Raw genomic sequence first — 24,416 nt, forward strand, 5'->3', positions numbered from 1 at the left:
AGCTGCAGAACTCGTCCATGGCTCATTCCTGCCATTTCTTTATTCTCCTTTCTACTTTAGTCCTCAAAGGCCTTTAGAGAAACCTTTGTACTTGAGCTATTCAAGAACAGATTTGACAACAGACATTTTAAAGCATCATCCATGTTAAATTGTTTTAACTACTAATTAGCTTAATTCAGCTGTTGCATCATTTTTAACCAATTAGTTGCTTTCTAAAGGCTCTAAGTTTGCCTGAAATACGTCACCAGGATTCTAAAAGGAACTATTCAGTTTTACTGTTGCCCTTGATATCGGTCCCAGGAACAACCAGAACTGCCAACTATCAACTTGCCCCTGTGCACAGAACCAGTGGATCGCAGAGGTCTGTAGTTTGATAACACTGCCACCATAAGAAGCCTTTTTTTTTTTTCCAGCTCACCTTAAGGATTGCAAACTACTTATGAATGTAACTATATTTTCTGAATGAATACAGTATTTTCTCTGTGTGGGTGAAGTATTTGTTCTAGCTTGTAACTAAGTTAACTGTCCACAAAAAAAACAATTCTTCCTCCGCCAAAACCATCTACTCTATGCCCACAAAGATATTGGAAGCTGCAGGCAAAGCAAAAGTTAGCTGGACTAAGATAATGTAGGACAAGCACAGATTAGATCATCCCACAGAGAATGGAATAATTTCAGACATTTTTTTTTTCCCAGTAATAGCCCAAAATTTTATTTGCAGACAAGAAATTTAAAAACAAACTCTGCAGGGTGTAGTAACCCCCAGATGTATTTTGGTGTGTTTAACTGAGAAGAGTCACACAAGCACGTACATGGGGAAGTCCCTCTTCCCTCCCAAAAGAAAATGCAATCCAGTTTTAACAATTCAGGGCTTGTGTTCCAAGTTCCTGGTGCTAAATCTAGACTGCAGCAAGACTAACTTGACATTGCTGTCTCTTTAGGAAAAAGAAAAAAAATAGTTAAATCTCATTTGGGATTATACAAACTCAATTTCACATAGTTTGTAAGGCCCCACTCCAAATACAAATGCACTTTCCACATCAGGACCACCTTAGTTTTCTAACACTGGTATCACTAATTCAGATTATTATTAAAAATACAAACAACAAACCCAACTTTCATTTATTTCTAAGACAACAGAACAATCAGAGGTTGGTGTATTTCTCCAACACTGCCCAAGGCCTGGGCTTCACCACACACTCATGCCTTACTAGACTCCCTAAAACAGTCTGTACGCAGGAAGTACATTGACTTCATACCTGGAGCACAATCCATACTCGGTTATTAGTCTTAAGACTATGGAAAACATCAGTACCAACAACAGACATCCATTGGTACCACCTGTTCCAAACGCTGCAGCCAGGACTGCAGCAACTGGAACGCCTGCACGTCGGTACCATAGGTAAGTGGCCTGTTTCTCCTGCTCCTTATCTAACCTTTCAAGATTAAGTTACTTAAAAACAAAGCAGAAAATAGGTTAGTCTAAATAGGGAAATGCATTTATGTAACAGAAAGATAAACAAGTTACTTCCCAACTGCGTTAAGACAGTTATCCAGAAAAACACAATAGTTCACAGAGATAAAATTAACATCCTGGAACTCTGCTTGAACTCAAAGCATTTGCTTCAGGAAGTTGCACAGAAAAAGCCAGAAATCCTGATCACTTTATGATCAGATTTAAGGTCTAGATGATACTGAACAATCCCTATCAGATTTATCTGCTACATAAACCTCCCTCCTGAGGCTGAGCCCCAAAATGCACCGAGAGGAACTGCAGAGAAGTTATTTCACTTGGCAGTTACAGCTTTTCATGTTCCAGTATTTACCTTATCTTTATTACCCATTGCATCTCTTCAGTACAGAATCATAGAACAGTTTGGTTTGGAAGGGATCTTAAAGATCATCCAGTTCCAACCCCCCTGCCACAGGCACACACATCTTCCACTACACCAGGTTGCTCAAAGTCTCATCCGAGCTGGCCTTCAACACTTCCAGGAATGGGGCATCCACAACTTCTCTGGGCAACCTGTTTCAGCACTTCACTACCCTCAAGAGTGAAAAATTCCTTTCTTAGATCGAATCTAAATCTACTCTTTCCCTTTAAAGCCATCACCCCTTGTCCTATCACTACATACCCTTGTAAAAAGTCCCTCTCCAGCTTTCTTGTAGGCACCTTTCAGGTGCTGGAAGGCTGCTAGAGGGTATCCCCAGAGCCTTCTCTTCTCCAGGCTGAACAACCCCAACTCCGCCTGTCTTCATAGAAAAGGTGCTCCAGCCATCGGATCATCTTTGTAGCCCTCCTCTGGACCCTCTCCAACAGCTCCATGTCCTTCTCATGTTGGGGGCCCAGTAGGTTAGTAAAGGATGTTGGTTACCAAATCTAGAAAATCTAGGAGACTGCTTAAACAACAAGCAGTGTGATTCTCGCACTTGGTAGTGGTTTGGAGTATCCTAAAATGAAGTTCAGAAGCTCAAATTAAATCCATGCTTGGCACGCACACACTGAGCAGCCATTCCAACAATTCTCACAGCACAGTCAGCCACTGCAGGGCAGGGTAGCTCTTCGACAGCTTACCAGACACTTGCAGTTTTCATTCAGAATGCACAGCTACGTACTCTTGGGTACGGATAAAACGTCAAACCGAAGCATTGCAGGTAATCATCATCTATTTAATAGTGGGACACCAAAGAAGTACTACACATTTTTCTTGAGCACATTAGATTTTGATTTAAGCAATTGCAATGGACGCAGGAATTTCTCAAAAATAGTCTTCTATATTCTACAATCCACAGTTTACTGTATCAGTCTAGTAAGTCATATCATGATATAGTTTGTGCTAACTGGTCTGATAGCCTGATCTTTAGCAAAATACCCTTCCCCTTCCTCCACCCTCCCCAAAAGTGTTGACAGAATTCAGCCAAATTAAAAAAAAAATACTGTACGACTTTAGACTCTTTTGTTGACCTAAACACAATGGGAGCTACCAGTTACACACAGCTTATGAACGATGTTGCTTTTTAATTCTAAAAATCTTCATGCTGATACAATAAAGTATTTTATACAGCGATCAATTTTTAATGTTTTATTAATTGATTAAAAGAATATACATTTAACATAAACCATACAACATCAGTCATCAATTCAAACACTCAGCTGGTTTCCTTACATCTTCTGTCAGAGAGGGTTTTTTTTTATCTGATCACATTTATAAGATAAAATCTCACCACATCTGGCATATACACACACTGTGCCAGTGGATTCACTCTACTGATGTACATATAAAATCCGCATGGTATGTGCTCACTGGAGACAAAACAGCGCACACCTGTCAAAAGGTCATTTTAATATAAGATGGTAAAACCATTTGTAAAACACATATAAACTTTTTCCATAAATAGAATCATATCTGGACATCTGTTGCATAAATTGTGTTTTCCAAAGCTTACAATATAGCAGCCAGGTCTCAGCACTGCTGGGCACCCACGTTGGCCACTTACTTTATTATTGCAGACTGTCCTTTAAACATTAAATGCACAACATTCGTACCACTTAAAACTGGGGTCAGGTGGAAGTCTCACAGAGACCACGTCTGTACCGCGGTTGCCCTGAAACAGTTAAATCGGCTTTTAAAGCCTCTCAGATATAACAAGATTTTAAAACATACTTCATGGAATGTTCTTCATGCATCATAGCAGCTCATACCTGTGATAGAACAAGCTTTGTATTTGTTTCCTTTCCTTCCTTTACATTCACTATTCACAGTGAAACAGGTGCATGTTTGTTAAGAGTTCTGAGGTTGCTGACTGAGCCACAGCACAGCTGTGTACCACAGGTCGAAATTCGACCTTATATATTACAATCTAGCAGTATCTGGCTGGCCAAAAGTTGGCCTGCCCCTGCCAGCATGTGGGCACTTCTTCGTTTTTAATCTATTCTTTGGCAGCTGACACAGGCGCTGACAGAGAAAATCCAGTGACTTGGTTGCTAGGGATTTCACGACTAATGTTTGTTTGCAGGTGTATACCTTTGTACTGAAGTCTTCACTGTTATGTTTTCACCTCATCGGAGTGCACGTTCTTGTTTTTTTTTTTTCCTTCTAAACTTTGGCCCAAAGCTAACTTTTAAGGAAGATGACAGAACATGAGAATAAAGGAGGCGGAGTTTGCAAAGAATCCAAAAGACTACAGTTTATGGAGTGAATCTGTTAAGTGCAGGTACCTGAAAAGCTAGTGTTTCACACCGCTGCCTAACAGCTAAGAAAAGCTGAGAACGGTAGTTAAGTCATGCTTCAGAATCCGCACATGAAATAAAGCAAGGTGAGAGTCTTACAATGAACAGCCCTGGACAGACTTCTCCTTTAAGCCTATTAAGTAGCATGCTACTAGATTAAGCACACAATGACAGCACAGAAATCCACTGGGCTATGGATATGGGTATTAAAAAGAGGCGGCTCCTGAGCACAGAACTCCGATATAATAGTAAAATAATTCAAAACGCAGTTACTCAACAAAAGTAAAGTTAGCCAGCAACCTCAGACAGCCTTTGGCTGTATCTCTGTAAGGTTTGGTAGACAAGTCCATTAACCGTGAAAACCCTAAACACTGCCACTTTCAGCTTCTAAACCAATACCCGACTACGTTCTTTGATCAAGAAGTAGAATACACATATATAATTCTATATAGCTAATACTGATTAAACACAACACAAAAGGGGTTAATTCACACTACTGAAAAAACATAACAGGACCCTACTTGCATATGTAACCACAGGAATTGTAAATAAGGAGCTAAATGCCTTCACTGAAGCTTTGCATCTCTCTGTAGAAGTGACGAGTTGGCTCAGTGAAGACGCTGAGCAGCTCTATGTCCATGACTGCGTGCCAAGGTCGACCCAATCCGAGAGATACTTGCTCAATGAGATTGTGTACTGGATCCACATCCTGATCAGCCAGTTCTCCTTGGTCAAAATCGATGCTTTCTTCTGTGACTTCCAGAACTTTCAGGTCAGAGCCACGAAGACGAGCAATTGCTATAAGATTATGAGCCCAAACTGTGTAACCTAGAGGGGCAAAAAAGAAGAAAGTTACTCTGTCATTTTTCTACAAGGCATTTCTTTACTGAAGTACTAGATACCAGAGCACCCCAACATCCTTCCCAACCTATTTTGTCATCTTCCATCTGACAGAATTCCTCTACACCTTTTTTTATTTTTTTCATTGCAAGTGGTAAAGCCCCAGTTTATATTCTGAATAAGGAAGCTATCAAAAACATTTCAGGTAGTTTGACCAAGCTTTCCTAGATCTAATTTTTTCACCATTTGTAGAAAAGTGGGTTTTCTTTACTCCAAGTTAAGCTATATCTACAATTTCAAGCCTCCTGTGATCTACTGCTTAGTATAAATAAATACAATTAAAAAGTGAGTAATCAATTATTTTAAGTGAATGCATAGAAAGGACTGGTTTAAGACTGTGCTTGTTCTAGAAAAAAAACTGAAGTTTGCTTTGGTTGCATTAGAGGTAGACTTAAAATAGCTCACACCAGCATAAAAGCTTCCCTCTCTTCCCATTAATGTATACTGGCATCCCTCTTTACAAACACCTTCTGCCCAGTTACCTGCTAGCTTTCTGTACCCCGGCTAAGGCAAATGCCGAGCTCCTCCTTATTCAGATGCAAACCACAGACCAGCTGAGAACTTCCCTTTTTGGGAGCTCTGCCAAGTCAGCCCTTTCATTGCAAGGAAAGGCTCATTTCTGCCTTCATCATCATTCTCACAGGTGCTAAGCCTCTTGGTGAGATGCTCACTTAGATTCCAAGTAAAGCTGCAGTCTGCACAGTATTTGAACTGGGAACGTTAAGCTGCTGAGAAATAAAAATTAACTGTGGTTTGGTCTTCAGCAATGCAGTTAACACGCTCTACATCACAACGAATCAAAACCTGACAGCTAGTTAAAGAAAGAAGAAAACTGATGTCAAAGTAATAAATAAAGAAGAATTCTTCATTCTGTTTTCTTTCACTTTTTCCTACTGTTTGTCTCTAAGGTTTCCGGTAAATATGTTGCTCAGGGTAGGTTTTCAATAAAGCCTGCACACATTTGCATGGCTCATTTCTGGTATATTAACCATTAGGAATGCATTAATTCCCACGACTTTCATCGGCTGATGCTTCACCTTCAGCACAGCTGTCCACTAGCTGTGAGTAAGGCTGTAAGACATTAAGCCCAATGGAAAATTCCACCTGTACGATGACACTCCCCTATCAGGATTTGAAGCGGCTCACAACACTTTGCAGTTATCTTGATCACAAAGGAACTTACTACAGAAATCTTGGACAGAAAGTGAAAGAATAAAGGGAACGACAACTGCAGTTAAGTCCCCTGTACCATCCTTTGCTGTAACTTTTCACAGTCAGATCTTCTATGCTCCAGAAGAACCATCTTATTCTTAACTTAATCTCATTTTAAATTAACTCTCCTTTGAAAAGTTTTGCCTGAAGCTTCTCAGTAACCTTCCAGTAGCCAAAATGCCTCTGTCCAGATGAAGTATTCAAAGGTAACTGGGAACGATCAATTCACCACAAGTATCACTGAACAACAAATTCACCATGGGGAGCACCATAAATTGTTTTTTCCTGCTAGTAAAAATTTCAACTTTAGTTTTGCTTACGGACAGAGTAGAACTGAGAATCTCATAGGTTACACAATATGTTTACAATACAAAGTCTTGAAAATCCACACAAAGAGTCCTTCTCTTAAGGAGGGAATAAAAAATAATTAAAAAAAAATTAAAAAGGGCTTCAACTCCCATAGATGGGCTGTGCTTTTTATTCACAGTGCCAGATCACACCACTCTGACTATCCTACTGTCCCCATCCCATCCCGAATGACCACACGCTCTTCACGCTCTTCCTTCATTCTGCAAGAATATATTTAATATTCTTCAGTCAGCTTTCCTCTGCTCCTGAAGATGACTTCCCACAAGAGACGGAAGAGATCTTGAGGCACCCAAGGAAAAGAGTGTCCTTAGTGTATGTTTGCCTCTCCTCTTTTGGTCAGTGACAAGTGGCAGTCAAAACTATATGTAAATCAAAGCCTTTTTCAGAGCAAACTAATAGCAAAAGAGGGAAAAACAAAAAAAACTTGATAAGTATTGGAAACTGAAGAAAAATCAGGAGAAGAAACCTGAACACATATAAAGCAAATTATGGTATCTTGAACAAAACTAACATTTTTTCCTGAAAGAAGCTTGATAATATCATGAAAAAAATGGCAAGTGGAGCCAAAACCCATTATTTGGTAAACCTCAGAAAATACAAGCGTGAGGATAAGACGCTGACTGAAGCATCACAGCGTTCTAGATCTTTCTTCCTAGTCATGTTTTCTCACATTTGCAACTCTAGAAGAAAGACGCTTATGCTGTGGTACTAGAGAAGTCATAGTCACAGCTTAAAAAAGATCAGCTTAGCTAGCTTCTGCTGCAAGGACGGGAAAAAAAATCTGAGCCCCAACATGAGAGCAAGAGTGGTGTTTGGCCATTCTCTCCCCCAGGTATACACGGCATCTCTCCACAGAAAGAAGATGGAGCAACAACTATTTGCTAGACAGAACTGTAGAAGGCATTTGCTTTCCCAATACTCTGCACAGACTACTACCTTTTACTCAACAGACATGCGCTGGTATTAAATGACACATTTGCTATCTTATGTTCAGATATTTCACTTTTTTTTAAGTTTAGATTAACATATTAGAGGACTTCTCTGTAGTAGGAGGATAATTTAAGGCAGCAAATAATTTTACTATTTATTTTTTTTTCAAAAGGTCCTCAAACTTGGATGCAAATACTAAAAGAAACTGCTAAAATCCACGTTTAGAGTGGTAAGGCGTTGTTGTCAGTATCCAAAATCTGTCAGACCTGGAAACTACAAAGGAAAGACAGTTGAATGGATTTTTTTTTTTTTCCTCCCTATGATTTTTCAGTAGAAGACAGCAGAAAAAACAACTTCTAGCAAATACAGCAGGACCTTCTGACTTCAACCAATGGAAATCTGAATGTATAACCTTCACTGGTGAAAGTCTCTCCTGTTTGTGCTGAACCACTGGAGACTTACTCCCCCAAGCAGTCTGAGGAAATGGGCATTCATTCTTATGCAACACAATTCAGAGGCATCGCTTAACTCCTTCATGCATCCGCAAACTTTCTCTTGGTAAGCTGATTCCAGCACAAACAAAAAAGAATTATTCTGCATTATTTCAGTTTCAGGTGCCTTAAAATTTGCCAAACAACTGTAACTTCTAGCAAGTACTCTACTGATGACAGAGCTGAATACAAACGCCCACTTTTTTTTTTTTTAATCTGCAATTATATGGCACAGAAATAGGTGAGATAAACGTAGCTCTGGCACTACTGGTGAAATTAACACACTCAGCAAGGCGACCTCCTCTACGTTGTAATTTTCAGCCTTCATCTGCTGGCAAAGTCTTAGCAAACTGTTAACAGACTTCCTCCCTTCAGCCTTGGGGCACTTAACCCATGTTATTTGCAAACAGGAAGCACAATCATCTAATCTTGCCAGCATATGAGCTCACAGTCAAACAGCAAATGTTTCCAGTGTTGATGTTCACATAACCAGCCACTCGGTGGAACGTGCACGGAGTGCAGACCACTTTCAGGACAAGCCTCCTGGAATGCTCAATTCTTAAGCCATCCCCGTTTCTGTGAGCAGTCTCATAAAATTCTATGTGACGTCTCAACAGTTAAGTCAATAAGCTACAAATATCTTCAGAACTCATACACAATAAACACCTTCATATTTTCAAAGATGAAAATACCAGTATAAGGTACAAGAGCATGTACAGCATCTGTGCAGCAGCCTTTTGAACACCACTCTACTAAAACACATTATGATTAGAAAGGCTGAAGCGTCCTACGTATTTCAAAGTCACATACGATTCCCATGCAATGTGTTACCTACCATGAACAGCTAGAAGAGACAGTCTTGTGCACCTCCAGGCTAATAAGACAAGTGGATCTTCATTCCGGTTGTCGCTAAGATCTGGGAAGCCAGACATATCTATCACATCATTCATTAGTATAAAATGAGTGAGGAACTTGTCATACTGCCTGGATATGAGGTCAACAACAGCCCCTGAAACACAAGTGATGTAGCTGTCAAAGTGAATCCTCTCTAGGGGGATACTGGGCTTAAGAATCCTTAACATATCATCGCTCTTGACATCAAAAGCCATTATATAGACCCGAAGATTAGTGCTGTTGCGAGTCAGCGCCTTCCAATTCTCATCTTCTGGCATACTGTCCAATGACTTGTGCATTATGGAAACACTGTGGACCAGGAGGGACAGTCGATGCAAAGGCACATGGTTGCTGTCAGCCAGGACTCTTGCCATTTCAGCTGTAAAATCACAGAAATCCAAAGCAAGCGAACGCAGATTCACAAAGCGCTCCAATTCAACTGCAGTGATAAGAGTGGTATTACCAGGGATGTGGTTGTCCAATAAGCTCAGATGTTCCATGGTGTTGGCTATGGGGTTTGATAAGGAGGACAATGATGTGGGAGTTACTATTTGCAGCATAAACCCACAAGACAGCCATTTCAATTGCCTGCTATTGCCTAATATCTCTTCAAACAGCTGTTGTATTCTGCAAGTAAACAAAACAGACAATGATCCTATTAAACACGGTTTAGTCTTACCGATTGCATACCATTCTATTTTTTCGTTCAAGTATTATTCTTCTTTCATTTATGGCCTTATTCTGCAGGAAGGTGCTATTATTATGGTTCTTGTGAAGTATAAATGTTAGAACATAACTCTGCAGACCTCCCACAGCAATTTAAGCTTCACTGCATTTAAAAGGTTAAAATTGTAAACTATCTCAAGAAAAAATTACATACTTTGTCTTTCAAAAACAGTGGCACACTATGAACCTTCATTTAATGTATTTTCCAGCACGTATTTAACACCCTCCCACATACATTTTAAGGTTATGCAAATAAGAAAACCTGTAATGCTTTTAAAACACAGCTCTTGTTTTTTAAAACAGCTTTTCATATTTGCCAACCTCTCCAGAACTGCAAATTCAATACGGAAAAAAAAAGTCATTTTCAATGAAAGGTTGCAGAAACTTGACTTTGAGCGTAAGTTAGAATGATCTGAAACGACATGCTTAACTTTGCTCATTAAAGGGTAAAGAACAAACATAGAAGAAGATTCTATAAATAATTATGAATGTACAGCTGATTGGATTTTCAAGTGTCAGCAAGTTGTTCAAGTTTTACCAAAACAACTTGGACCTGGTAACATTTCCATCTCAGATTATCAGTGCTAGATGATTCTGGCACTACCAGAATCCTCATTATATTTATCACACTGCATGATAATTATGCACTTATTCTGATGCATCCCACCTCTCCTACTCCTTTATTTTTTTTAATGAAGGGATGCTCTTTAAGTTCGATATTTAATTCAAAGCAGCAATAAAAGTATTTTAAGATAAGATTTTGAAAACTAAATTCAAATAGTTCAGTCAAACTCTACAAACTCTCTCCAAATAAATATTTTTCCAGTATTCATCTCACAGCTGCTAAGGCCAAAAAGAGTCCTCCCACCCAAATGACAAGTATTCTTTGAGCACATGCACATGTAGATGAGCATTTGATCTCAAACCCTGGTCAGCCAGAAGGAAAGATGAGCATTTAAGGGAAGCAGTTGAGCCAGGCTATGACAGTTTCATGAAATGTCAAGAAGTAAGAAGTAAACAACTCCAGTACAAAATTAGCAGAAATCTTTGTGCCTCAAATCAGGTAATATTTTGCATTGAACACTTTTTCCTTTATTGTTATATGAGTTCTGTATACTTTATATATCTAGCAAAATAATGTTACAAAGTTATTACTCTCATCCACATATCTTTACCGAGATAATGTACAGACAAAACTAAAGGCTTATTATTTAGCCCAGTATCCTAACAGCAGAGAAACACAAGTGTCTTAAGAAGTGCAACAGAACAAGGGAAGCACATAGAGATATTTCTCCAATATCTCCCTAGTTTCTAAAAATGTGTGGCTCAGACCCCCTGAACCAGAAGTGGCTTTCTGAATCTAGTAACCCTCAGGGACCTCACTTCTACAAATTTATTCAGCTTCCTCTTTGAGCCAAGTAAGCTTTTGGTAACTGTAACATCCAATAATAGAGATCTCTGCAGTGCAATTCCCCCTCTTCTTGCTTGCTCTGAACCTGTCACTTACTACCTTTAATGCCCCATAATCCTTCTGTTGTAAGAAAGTCAAAAGATCAATCCTTATTCAGCCTCTCCCTCTGCAAATCCTTATTCATCCTCTCCCTTGCCTGCATGTGCTTTCTTCCTTCACCTAAGAATGTAGTACTGGGTTTGCAAGGCCTGACTTCTCTTTGTAAGTGAAAAGGTTGGTGTGGTTATTGTATTTATCTATTATACATCTCAGAATAATTGCTAAGGTTTTGCCTAGTACAGTCATCAGGTTTAAAGACTTCAGTTATTCCAGATCTCCTCTGAATTTTTTTTTTTTTTTTTTTTTTAACTCAGGACTGGCAACTGCAACACAAAACAGTTTTAAACAACAGGTCGAGAGTCATAGATAATGAAGTTTTACTATTTTATTTCTAAATTCTTGTTACAGTTCAGATGAGCCCTGTTTGATTCTGGTAATGTTTGTTTCATAATTATTCCTGTCAATGCTTAAATTGAAGGCAGATTCTCTGACAATGCCCCAAAGAAAAAGGTTCTACCACAGGAGCCTTTAATTTCTTCCAGTGAACAAAGACTTCCCTCCTCCCCTCTCACCATTCACATCCAGGAAAGGTGCTGTAATGGTTGCAGCAACAGTAGAATTCTTTTGTAATAGTCCAAGTAGTCAATCTTAATAGTGCTTGTAACATTTTACAGAACAACTGAAAAGATGACAGATCAATTTTGAGATGCTCAGTAGAACTACCATCTATATGCCTCACTGCAATAAAAATCTGTTTAAAATGTGCTTCTGATACAACTTAAACATCTAAGCTTAGAAGAGTACTGTTCTAGTACTCACACAACCTAATGAAAAGAAATATGACACTTGCAGAACTCTGCAGCTGTAGGGTGTTTTCTCCTCTATGGGAATTGCACTGAACTTTTTTAAAAAGAGATACTGATTTAATGAAAAAAAAAAAAAAGAGATATACTGATTTAACATCAACTTTTTATTGCAAGCACTAAAGTATTCATACAAGTATTTAGATTTGTGCCAATAATCTACCAACCTGTAGGTCCTAAGAAAGCTTTCCTCAGTTCTTTGCCAATTTAATAAAAAGAGATCAAACATGTCAATAGGGAGTATTTAACAGCTATCACTTTTGGACAGTTTTTTATATCTGCTTTATATAAGGCCAGACAGGAAGCACAATATAAACCACAAGCCGTTATTTTAACATATTTCAAACAAATTTTTCAAACACCCTGACGAGGTTTTTCCTCCCCTACAAATTCTTATGCACATCCTGTATTTCCTAAACAGACTGCATCTAACTGGAGTCTGCAAAAATAGCTTGAACTATATTCTAGGAATTTAGACGTAAAGAGTGAATCCTTGGGAATTAACATCTACCTGTTATCATATTAACTTTTACTTCAACTGCCTAACGTATATTACAACATTTATCCTAACTTACACACAGTTATCTTAAAGCTCACCTAAACTAAAATTTAAGCATGGTTTAGTAAGTACAACACAAAACATAAGCAGAGCTCAGCACATCCAAGAAAGCAACTGTTAGGGCATCACTAGTAAAGGAGACTTTTAATGAGTCCCCTTTACTCCCTGTAAGCAGCAATCATGGGATGTTCACCATCTACCTGAAACCTACAATTGATCACACTGGAGCAAACTATTTAAAAAATAAAAAGCTCAAAATAAATTTCTAACACAATTAATGCCCCAAATGGTGCTTTCAGCCAGAGGACAGACCAAAGCCTAACTAGACAAGATGAGTTACTGTTTAAGCCCCAAAACCAGTCCTGACCAGTGCTGAAGCACATTGATGGCTCTGGACAGGGAGCAAACATATTACTAAGGTCCATATGGAGCCTATTTGTTTAATTAAAGACCATCAATCAAAACATTTTGTTTAATCACAGAGGCTAAACTGGTTCTTTTGGAAACCAAACTATCTGAACCACACGGATCAATCACAGAAAGTAGATTTCAGAGATCCAAAATTTTAAACGACTACTCTTTGTTCAACTGAACACAAACGTGTCATTTACGCTGAGCTTCCCAACACTAAGGAACTGAGTTGTAAAGGGAATTTTAGAAAGTAACCAGGGACACATGCTATACAGAAAAAGAACAAGCATTACAAACCCATGCTGATCACTGCAAATGTACATTTTTGAAAACACAATCCAAAGCCTCCTCTCACTCAGAGCAACCCTTAACCTGAAGCTGGGAGAACATCCTAACAGTTCTGTGCTAGCTGAGATTTCACCCATGGTCTGTTACACCCAGCTCAACGTTACGGACTTCAGGAAGCATCGCTTTTTCTTCCTTGACCACTTTAATTACAGGAAGTTCCTGAAACAGCTAGTAAAGTTTATCACCATACGGGTTCCAAAAATCCTCAACAACCAATAACACTGTCTCCAAAGGTTGCTAAATATCTTTCAGTGTTAGCTATCAGTACCCATGTTTTGCAACTCAGCTGATGCAAGCCCCAACTGCAAAAGACAAGACTAAGGAGCCATAAAGATTTACTTCCTGAAGTAAACCTTCTGCTGGTGTTGATGAATAATTTAGAAGAGGACTAGCAGGTCCCAAATACATTTGGTTTATTCTAGAAAAACAAACAAACAAAAACACCATACACCAAAACCAACCAAACAAAAGAGGTAGCATTTATTTGCTCATTTCAAAATGTGCAAAGGTCACTATTTACCTAAAAGATCAACTTCAAACTAGATAATGAGTTTTGAATGGTTTATGACTGAAATATGCATACTTATTTTGTTATTTCTTTTAAATTTTCCTCAGCTGAGTAAACATCTGCCTAGATGGCTCTCTAAGCTACTTGGCAAAGACATGATTATATATTTACGTTTTCACAACAAAGGATATGGAAAAAAGGAGCTTTTACTGAATCAGTCTTTTACCTGCACACAGTACTACAGTACATATGTTAAATAAATCCTAAATTGCTCTAAGTTCTGCATTCAAAGCATAATGGATAACAAAGACACAGCATGTGACACACATCTGTATCCGCACTGTTTTGCAAATCTAAGTCAGGACCGAACATTTAGTTCGATAGTTGCGTTCACACATACATTGATCTGGTAATATACCTACTTGAGCTCTAAAACTACTTCCAAAAATAAAAGTAAAGATCTAGAGAGGCTGTACTTATTCCACTCCCAAGCTACTGGGAGAAAGATGTTTAGACAGACATAAATTACAATGGTGGTATTCGGGTTTTATCTATACGGAAAGTTTTGGCAGAAACACTAAAATAGTTAACTTGGCATCACTCCTGTGGTAATTTAGTCCAGAAGTCAGTAGCTTCTTACCAGTAGCTTTTTACACTGTATTTAACCTTATCCAAAGAAGAACTAGATATTCTGATTATAAGTATTCAACGACCGTACCATAATGTAATTATGGCAAGCTAAAACATACCTCTGAACTAAACAAGTACATTATGAGCTATGCTCTTCCAGCAATTCTGCACATACATAATCTAGCTTTGAGATGCAACTTGAAATAAATCATTTGTGCTTATGTTCTCTTTCAAGTTTATTTGCTATGTCCTCAATTCTTCTGAAATACAACAGATTACTTCCTTTTCTGATTTTTTCATGTACAGCAGTAGTAGAGGTGCTGGTAACAATCCCCCATCCCTCCTCCCCTTTTGTGCCATTAACATAATATTGTTTCTAGAACACAATGAAAAGAGGAAAGAAAGGATTCTCACCCTGCTGAGAAGGGAAGAAAAAAAGCCACAAAACCAGACTACTTCATTTAAATAGTAGGAACAGAAATCAACTCAATTTAAGAATTTAGATTCTCATCCTATTAAAAAACTTAAAGCTTTCTCAGCTGTGTATTTCAGGCATGAAAATCTGTTATCTGTTTTCATTATTTTAATGTATTTGATATTTTACAAATATAACTTACTGCTTAATCTTCTTGCCATCAGGGTCAACCTTGCCGAGGTATGTATTTGATATACTTCCATGTTGCTGCAGAATGCTTATATCCCCAAAGAGACTTAACTTCTGGAGGTTCCTGTGAAACGACACAATAAAAAGGAATCTGTACACAAACTTAAAAAACTGTGAGGAATCATTCTGGATAAGACAAACACAGGCAAAGAGAACACACTGTTACATGGAACACGTAGTCTGTTTTGGGAAACATCCTACTGTCCTGGAATACAGACACATACGGAACTACAAAAAATGAGACCGAAGTATAGAGGGAAAGAGGACTATAAAAACTGCTGAATCCAGCTGTAAAAGCAAATGCCAGTTTTCAGTCACCACAGCAGTATTTTCAGCAGGCCAGGACCATAAAGAAAACTTTTAGCAGTGCTTTCATGCACTTTTTAATCCTTGGAACATGTGTGTTAAATGTCACAGATTATATCATCCTTTTAACATTTAACATTGCATTTAATGCCCAAGTAGAACGCAACCACAAACGACCCTATCTGAGCACTGACATACTGCAGCTGGGTTACAAATGGGAGCCCAAACCTGCCTCAATTGAGGCAACACAAACCTCAGACAGGAAAAGCAAAAGTTCCCCACACCCTGATCAGTGTCTAATTTCTGTTATATTAAAGTAGGGGAAGCTCTGCTAATATTTCTCATCAGCGACCAGAAGAGGATTAGTGGTGCACCATGACATAGAATTTTAATTTTTAGAAGGAATACCTAAAAAGAAGTGAAAGAAAAACCTCTTAAGTTCATGCTAGACATGACTCGCTGTACTAGACAGTCAGTTTTCCTTTCCCCAGTACAGTTTATTTCTCTGACTTGCTTTTTTTTCTATTCCTAAAAAAGATCAAGAGATATGAAAATGACTGCAGTTTCAGTGTGGCTGTGTGGCATGCGCTTTTAAGACTTTTATTTTTTTAACTGACTAAGTTTGGGGTCAACATTTTTTTTATTTATACATGCTGTAAATCAGATTTACTCCTAACATGCAAAGACTAGTCTGCACTTGATAATTAACATGGCAGAAACTCCAGTTTCATCACAAAGGGATACATGAGTTAAATTCATCTTAAACAGTAGATGTGGCTGACAACTATGTGAGTGACATAAATATTTCTGCTGGCTTACAAATCATATGCTAATATTTCAGATCAGCTTTGAGGAAAATGCAATACTATCACAATGCATATTACAAGCGTAGGGAAGCTCTGGTGCCCGCTCACTACCTCCACAGCATGAGCTGATACTCTACCAATAGGAGGTGGGGGAAGTATCAAGTAGTCAAGTTTTACATTTTTAAGTAAGTATGAGTTGCAGTCTGTAATTGGTATCTATCGTAAAAATCATAATTTACCTGTTTTAGAGTCCCTGTATTCAATAACTGTACACGAGTTTCCTGAAATGTATCCACTGTTGTACCTGCTGCTTTTCTTCCACAGGTGAACAACAACTTAATAGCAAGACCCACAAGCTTCATAACAAGTTGGACCAATAATGGAGCAAAATATCTAGATTTTAGAACTGTTTCAGAAATTCCAACAACTTAATATTTAGCCTTTTAAATACAGGACTATTGTACTGATGATATTTTAATATAAACTGAGCCCTGACCACATGTTCAATGTTCTATAAAACTGACTAAGATAATGCCTGATCATAGAATCATAGAATCATAGAATCGTTAGGGCTGGAAGGGACCTTCAAAGGTCATCTAGTCCAACCCCCCTGCAAGGAACAGGGATATCTCCAACTAGATCAGGTTGCTCAGGGCCTCATCCAACCGGGCCTTGAACGTCTCCAGGGATGGAGCATCCACCACCTCTCTGGGCAACCTGTTCCAGTGTTCTACAACTCTCATGGTAAAAAATTTTTTCCTAATATCCAATCTGAATCTACCTCCCTCTATTTTAAAACCATTACCCCTTGTCCTATCACAGCTGGCCCTCCTGAACAGCCTCTCCCCATCTTTCTTGTAGGCCCCCTTGAGGTACTGGAAGACCGCTATAAGGTCACCCCGGAGCCTCCTCTTCTCCAGGCTGAACAGCCCCAACTCTTTCAGCCTGTCCTCATAGGAAAGGTGCTCCAGCCCTCTTATCATCTTCGTGGCCCTCCTCTGCACCCATCATACTGAAGAATAAGCTTGGCAGGGAAATCTGAAGACACTGGCACCACCACGGAGAGTGTTTTGGGCTTTTCTTTCCTAAAAAGCTGTAAGAGACAGTCTGGTATGACCGGGAAAGCAGCAGAAACCTCCACCTGATGCGAAAGGCAGCGCTGACAGCCAACGCTATAATTAAGCTTTTATCTTCTGATCTCGGCAACTTAATTCTGAGAACTAAGAGACAAAATGCAATCTTCAGAACAACTTTGAATCATCTGCATATTCACATCACACACAGGCCTTGTTTTGTGCTACTCATACCCTCATAATGAATGCTACTGTAGCAGGTATGCATTTCAGAGCCCCCGAACTACAGGACACATGAAACACCATTTACTAACACCCTACACATTCACTACATCTATCCCCCCGCCACTTCATGCGCTACAGAGATGCATGGAAAAGTTCTCCGCCTCAAAACTTAAACCATGAAAACATCCAATTATTTTTCCATTCACAGCCCAGTTATTACCATCAAGAAATCTGATCACAGTTCGACACAACATTAGATTTTTGCTACTGTTTGCAGTCTCATACAATCTCTATGGCACTCAGCTCACATCTTTATTTCAGAGAGTTAGTGAAGTGATTGCTATTTAAATAAAATTATTTAGAAGTTAATTATCATCTTTTGCTGCAAGTCGTAATGGCGTCTTAATCCTATGTACTACACATACACACAGCTGGAGAAAAACATGTGTTTTGGGGAGATTTCTAAACCATTTATTCCCCACTAGCTCAAAAAGCATACTAAAAGCAATAAGCTTGTTACCAGGCTCCACTGTCAGTTTTGGTCTGTCTTTCTGAACACTTAATGAAAAAAGAAGAAAATGGCCTTGCTTACATTCAACATGAACAAAGTGGCAAGGCACAGACTGTGTTATTATACTAGTTTTTGCCAGTTTCAACTGCCTGCTCAGGCCAATAGAAGAGAGCAATTAGGAAACCTCAAATATAGATGCAGTGTACTGTTTTGAGTGATGCATCAATTCTTTTGCGACTCGAAGACAGATACCACGCTTCACCAAGACACCACAGTTCTACTACAATCTGCATTTTTGTTTTCACAGCAAAGATCAAACAAGTCACACAAATTAACGTACTGCAAAGGGAAAGGGAGAGGGACTCACTGCCTTCCTATCTTCCTTGGTAAGCAGCTAGAGGAGATACCATACTTTGGGATTTCAGTTACGTAAAAGAACACAGAATTTTCCTACTGAATGATCAGCAGTTGCTTATTAGCTACCCTATGCACTGAAATGACTCACAGAAGTTTGTCACCCTCCCACCTGCCTTCCAGAACTTAGTTTTGAAAGACCAATTTGAGGCAGCACAGATTATTAGGATTTCTTAAAAGCCACTAAGAAACAAATTGTCCCTCCTGATATTGCTATCAGACATTATACCCACCGTCCCTGTTCCCTCCCTTTTTTTAATAGGAAGTTGAACATCAACTGTTCAAGCAATAATATACTTTGTAATTTCGCTTCACTTACTGTCATAACAGCTCATGGAAAAGTTACAGATCACTATAAACACTACTTTAGTACCTTTCAACTAAATACATTATAAGAGCTCATCATGGTTCCAGCACTATTAAAGCAGTATTTTGGGAGTAATATGCTGCCACCCACAAAATGAAGTTTATGGCAACTTCAGCTCTACCTAAAATATGAGGCAGACCTAGAATGTACCTTTTTGGATGCTAACTGGCTGCCAGTAGTAATACTTGTCAGAATATTATCAGTTGTTTCTAAAACAAGTTGCAGACAAGTAGTTACTTCCTTAATTCCATCAGCATTAGCAAAGGTCACTCCGAAATATTTTTCTAGAGATTTAACATGCAGATTTGCTTAGAAATTGGCAATTTTATGTTGTACAGAAAAGGCCTTTATTAGCAAAAATACACATCATTCTCCTGTACGCAAGAGAGCATCTAGAAATTGCATTACATTTAGTCATTACTTATTCTTAAATCCTGTGGTATTGTAAATCCTCAAGGAATTCTAGAGCCATCTAAAGCACTTTTTTTTTTTCCTGCAAGGGAAAAGGGGGGTGTGTTACTGTATTGTTTAATAATAGATTTAAAAGCCTACAACAAGATTACACAGTTAGAAACAGCATATCATTTCACAAAAGTAGATTTCTTCCTCCCCAGTTCTGAAGTATAAGATGGAAGTTGTTTGAACTTCTCTGCCAAAAAGCTATCATAAGGGCTGACAGGAGTTATGAAAGAACCATCCTGTTCTAAACTTAATTCCAAAAGGAATGCACTTACAGTGGTTCAGCCACTAGAGAAGTTAAAAACGCTGCTGTTTCCATTATTTTGCAAATTACAATAGCTATCCCATGTACAATGGCATACAGCAAACACAAGAAGGAATCGTTTGCTATCCTTGAGTTACAGGCGAATAAACAGAGGCAGAGAAATAAAGTGACTTGATGCTGGTCATTCCTCAGACAAAACTAAGGATCAGGCAGATGACAATGTCTCCAGTTTAGACATGCGGTCACAGTAAGAACTAAGCAGCAATTTTCCATATATTAATGCTCCTTCTCACCTTGCTTCAAATCTCAAAACTGCTTAAAGAGCTAAAACCCAATTTCCTATGTGCAAACTAATCAGTTATCAGTAGTTACCTTGCAAGAAAAAAATTACATCAAAATAAACTGAAAACCTTGTCTGTTCAAGGGAAAAAAGGAGTCTATACAGAAAGTAAATCTGAACAAAAGGTCAAGTGTTTAACGTAAATCTCTCCCCAATTTTTTAAATGCACATTAAAAAAAAATCTGCTCTAATAACCAGGGACCCTGTGTTCCCCCATCATACATTATTCTTTTCAAAACAATAAAGCAGCATGCAAACGATTTGAAGACAGCAAGAAAGTACAGTAATGCAAAACCCTATCAAAGTCGGTAACTTTTCACCTCTGGCTTACCATTGAAATGATACTAATTTACCAGAAAACAGGTACTGGAGAAACAACTACTTCTACACAGTATTGTACTGCAGTCCTGAGCCACACTGTGCATACAGAATCTGTAAAAAGAACTTTAGAAAGCAGGTGTCCTTGTACAAGATTCAGATGAGGCCATGGAGAATTAATCTTTTTCAAAATGAAAAAGCGTACCAAAAGCCTTCTCACAACGCATTTAATTTTGACGGCCTCGTGTTGTAGTGAAACAGAGGAAAAACTACAACATTCTAGTTTTTCCTACGAAACCTCCAAGCAACATCTCCCGCAGATACTATTTATTTTAAAATTCCAAGTCCGTGTAGTGGTATTTGTCTCAGATCAGATAATCAGCAACACCACTTCAGCATTTTTTGCACTTATGACATTAGCTGTATTTCCTAAAGATTCGACAGCTATGCAAACGCTCCTTAAAGGCAAGAAAAGACCGATCAAGACAGATGATCATGATTCGCACACGAGTATTCACAGGACAAGAAATAAATTAAGATAAAGGTGAGCTGGGACCAGCGAGCCGCTTTCAGAAGGTTTGTAACTCGACCCCCGCAGTCGCACCACAGGAAGTACCTGCTGGGCACAACAGAGCAGAGGAACCGAAAGCCAGACTTCACACCGCACGTCTGCGTTCATCTCAAACCAACCAGGAATTACATGTGAAGTTCCCTTGCTGCAGTTCAAAATCCCGAAGCAAGGAAGGCCTCAAACTACTCTCTAATGCCTCCAGAACCAAAGAGGGGTGGTGACCAGACCTCGATTCAGTTGCAGACAGTTTTCTGAAGGCCATCCTCAAGGTGTAGTTCATCCTAAAGATACCGTGAAATACTCGCAGCTTAGATGTTTGTTGTTTTGTTTTGTTTTTTTTTTTTTTCTTCTTCTGGATAGGGGAAGCTATATGCACACAGAGGGGAAATAATATTAACCGTTTCCTATCCTACGATCTGCATGGCTTTCCAAACACATCATAACGTAACTGTAATATCTTTACCTTCCTGTCCTGTTAGGCTAATTAAGGATATCCGATTATTATCTTTTTAAAAAACATTTACCTTGATCACACGTACACACGATAAAGAGAACACAAGTATTTCCATTTTAAAGAACTCCAACCTGAGGAAATTATCTAACCTGCCAAAAAGTAAGTCTGTGAAAAAGCAGGATCTAAACACATCTTAAGTCCAAAGCAGAGGAAAAGATTTCTATCATTTATATTCAATTTGGTCGACAAAGTCCTACATCTGAAGTATTTTTTTTCAATACACAAACATAAACGCCTCCTCCTAGTTAAAACTAAGTCAAATCTTAGCTAAGCAGGAAACACGAGAGCTGGCACAAAAGCACAGCTTTTCCACAGCAAAAACTCTCATAGCTAGAAAGGTGAAAGTATTTTATTGCGGCAGTACTCCATCCCTCTCCCTCCAGAGAAACACCAGTGCTGCAATTTTAACCCCCCTGCTAATTTCTCACATTACTCATTTTTCCATCATGCGTGAGAGGTCTAAAGCCTGTCCGTAGTAAGGCTTATATTTTAAAGCTAGAAAGGTGCCTTGTTAGGCACCAAATTTAAACTCCTAGCTCTCACTTGCTCCATTTCAGCAGCATTCCCCCTTCCTTCAAAGGGATGAAGGAGTTTTTCTTATTGCAGCTGTATCCGTCTGGCACATGGACTCGCCACTTACCAACTAAACGCCCGCGTTTGCATTTTCCACCGAACTACAGAACAGGATAAGAACTCGGTAGTTTCGAAGCAGGGCGCCTCCGTTCCCACTCAGCTCGCAGCCGCAGAAAGGCCCACCGGGTTACCCCGGCCGGCTGCGCGGGTCCCGCCTCTCCCCCCGCGGGGATTCCGGAGGCGCAGCCCCCGCAGGGACCGGCCGCCGCGGGTCACCCACAGGCGCCGTCGCCGGCTGCGGGCGTCGCTCCCGCTCGCGGAAGCGGACGGGACGGCCGGCCCCGGCCCCAGCCCCAGCCCCGGGCGGCTCCAGGGGGCTTCAGGGCTCCGCCTGTCCCCGCTGCCTCCTCCCCTCCCCTCCCGCTCCCGCCGGGCGAGGCGCGGCCCCCTCCCCCCCGGGCCCGGCGGCGGTACCTGTTGTTGCGGACGCTGGTCAGGACGCACAGCACCAGCTCCAGGTAGGTCCTCAGCAGGTCGAGCCAGCGCGGGCACAGCGGCGGCGCCTCCCCGTCGCCCGCCGCCGCGGCGCCCTCGCCCGCCGCCGCCACGGCCGCCGCCCCCGCTCCGCCGCTCGGGTAGTTGTCGGCGGCGAACTGTACGCGGAGCTCGCGGACGAACCAGCCGCATTTGCGCATGAGGAACTCGAGGCGCGGGCGCTCGGCCGGCGAGACGCGGAGGCTGAGGCGGAGGCGCGGCCAGAGGGCCGGGTAGAAGAGGCACTCTCGCCAGTGCGAGCAGGCGGCCGAGGCCCGCAGCCGGTCGGGGCCCGCCAGGAAGGAGAAGATGTGCACCACCAGCTCGCTGGGCAGGGAGCCGGCGCCCACCGCCTCCCCGCACACCGACATGCCTGGCGCCGGCCCGAGCCCCGCTGCTGCTGCGGCGGCGGCGGCCACAGGCGGCGGCGGCGGCCCCGGCCTCGCCTCCGGCTCCTGCGACAAAAACAACAACATCAATGACAAGGCGGAGGGGGCGGGCGCCGGCCGGTACGCGGCTCCTGCCGGGACGCACCACCCGCGCCGCCGCCGGGGGGGGACGAGGGGCGGAGCGGGCCCTACCACCGCCCAGCGCGGCGGCGAGGGGCGCGAACGGGGGGGCGAGGTGGGACGGACCCGCCCGCGTGGCGCCGCGTAGGCGCTACCACGTAGCGCGGCGGGGGGGTGTGAACGAGCAGCCGGCGGCGTCGCGCTCCGTTCCTGCGAGGCGAGGAGACCTGCCGCGGCCGAGGGAGGAGGAGGAATTACCCCGCGGGGGGAATGGAACGTGCCACCGGGCGACTGGCAGGCGGAGCCAGTCCAGCCGCCTCTGCGAGGAGGGGTTGGCCGTTAACCCTTCCGTGCCGGGAGCGACGGGCCGGTTATGCCCCGCCGCCTCGTCCTGCGGAGGAGCCCGGGAGCTCCCGACACCTCGGGGCGGGCGGTGCGTGCCTCCGCCCCAGCCTCGCAGCGGAGCCCGGAGCGGCGAGCTGAAGCGCAGTTCCGCCGCCGAGAGGGGCGAGGGTGTCTGGGCGCCCACCGGCGCGGCGCCCTGAGGAACCGCCCGGTCAGCGCGGGCCCCGTTCCCCCCGCAAGGGCTCCTCCGCCCTAGCGGCGGGAGGCGCGGGGTCCGGGCGAGGCTCCGCAGCCTCCGGTCCCTGTGGGAGCGCCGGGCGCTGCCGAGGGGCGGGCGCAGGAGGGCCTCCGCCGGCCGCGCCTGCCCCGGGCGCCTTCCGTCGAAGAAAACCTGGGAAGGGTGTCGGGTGCTGGCAGCGAGGGGGCCCGCGCCTGAGCGCAGGTACGCCTTTCAGCCCCCGAAATCGCCTCAGCAGCCTTCCAGCTGCCGCTACGGGAAACGCGCTGACTGCGCAGGAAAGGCGAGGCGCGACGGAGAGTCCGACACGTGACGGAACTGGATACGGGCCTGAGGGGATACATGAGGAAATACTCCACATCTTAGTTCCCTCTGTTTCTTAAAACTCGCCTGCTTTGTAATACCCGTGCCAACATCAACTGCAGGTGCAGAAAAATAACTCCTCTTGTGCATCCAGACTTTTGAGAGAATTCAAAAATCTGTTACATACTGATGCTGGAAAAGCTGGACATCAAAGTGAAGTTAATTGCAATTGTACGTGTAAGTTTTACAATTTTAAAAGCCTTATTGAAATAAAAAATTGAGTACTGCCGGTATCTTGGAGTAATGTTTGTATAACAATGTTATATCTGAGTGTGCAGAAATGTACACATGAAAGAACCAAAGATGTGATAAGAGAAATAAAGCCCAGGCTCCTCTTTGCATTCAGAACAGGGTCCCGTTATAAAAAGATTTATCAAGAACCAAATCTAAAACACCACTCTCCCTTTACTCCATGACTAGCCATTTTCTCTGAGAAAGC

General features: G+C 41.6%; 1 protein-coding gene across 2 annotated transcripts; it reads right to left on the reverse strand.

The window, feature by feature from the left end:
- Positions 1-2,665: 2,665 nt before the first annotated feature.
- Positions 2,666-24,169, reverse strand: FBXO33 (F-box protein 33). Of its 2 annotated transcripts, XM_086612912.1 has the most exons (5): positions 23,845-24,169; positions 22,463-22,977; positions 15,200-15,310; positions 8,969-9,654; positions 2,666-5,059 (listed from the first exon to the last, which is right to left on the reverse strand). In XM_086612912.1, exons 1-5 carry the CDS (start codon positions 23,956-23,958, stop codon positions 4,788-4,790), a joined length of 1,698 nt encoding a protein of 565 aa, XP_086469038.1. In that variant the 5' UTR covers positions 23,959-24,169; the 3' UTR covers positions 2,666-4,787. The 2 variants fall into 2 exon arrangements, with proteins under 2 accessions (XP_086469038.1, XP_086469040.1); XM_086612914.1 differs by lacking the exon at positions 23,845-24,169 and having other exon boundaries at positions 22,463-22,998.
- Positions 24,170-24,416: the final 247 nt, after the last annotated feature.

The sequence above is a fragment of the Tauraco erythrolophus genome, chromosome 6 (assembly GCF_009769465.1).
Source record: "Tauraco erythrolophus isolate bTauEry1 chromosome 6, bTauEry1.pri, whole genome shotgun sequence".
Lineage (NCBI taxonomy): Eukaryota > Metazoa > Chordata > Aves > Musophagiformes > Musophagidae > Tauraco > Tauraco erythrolophus.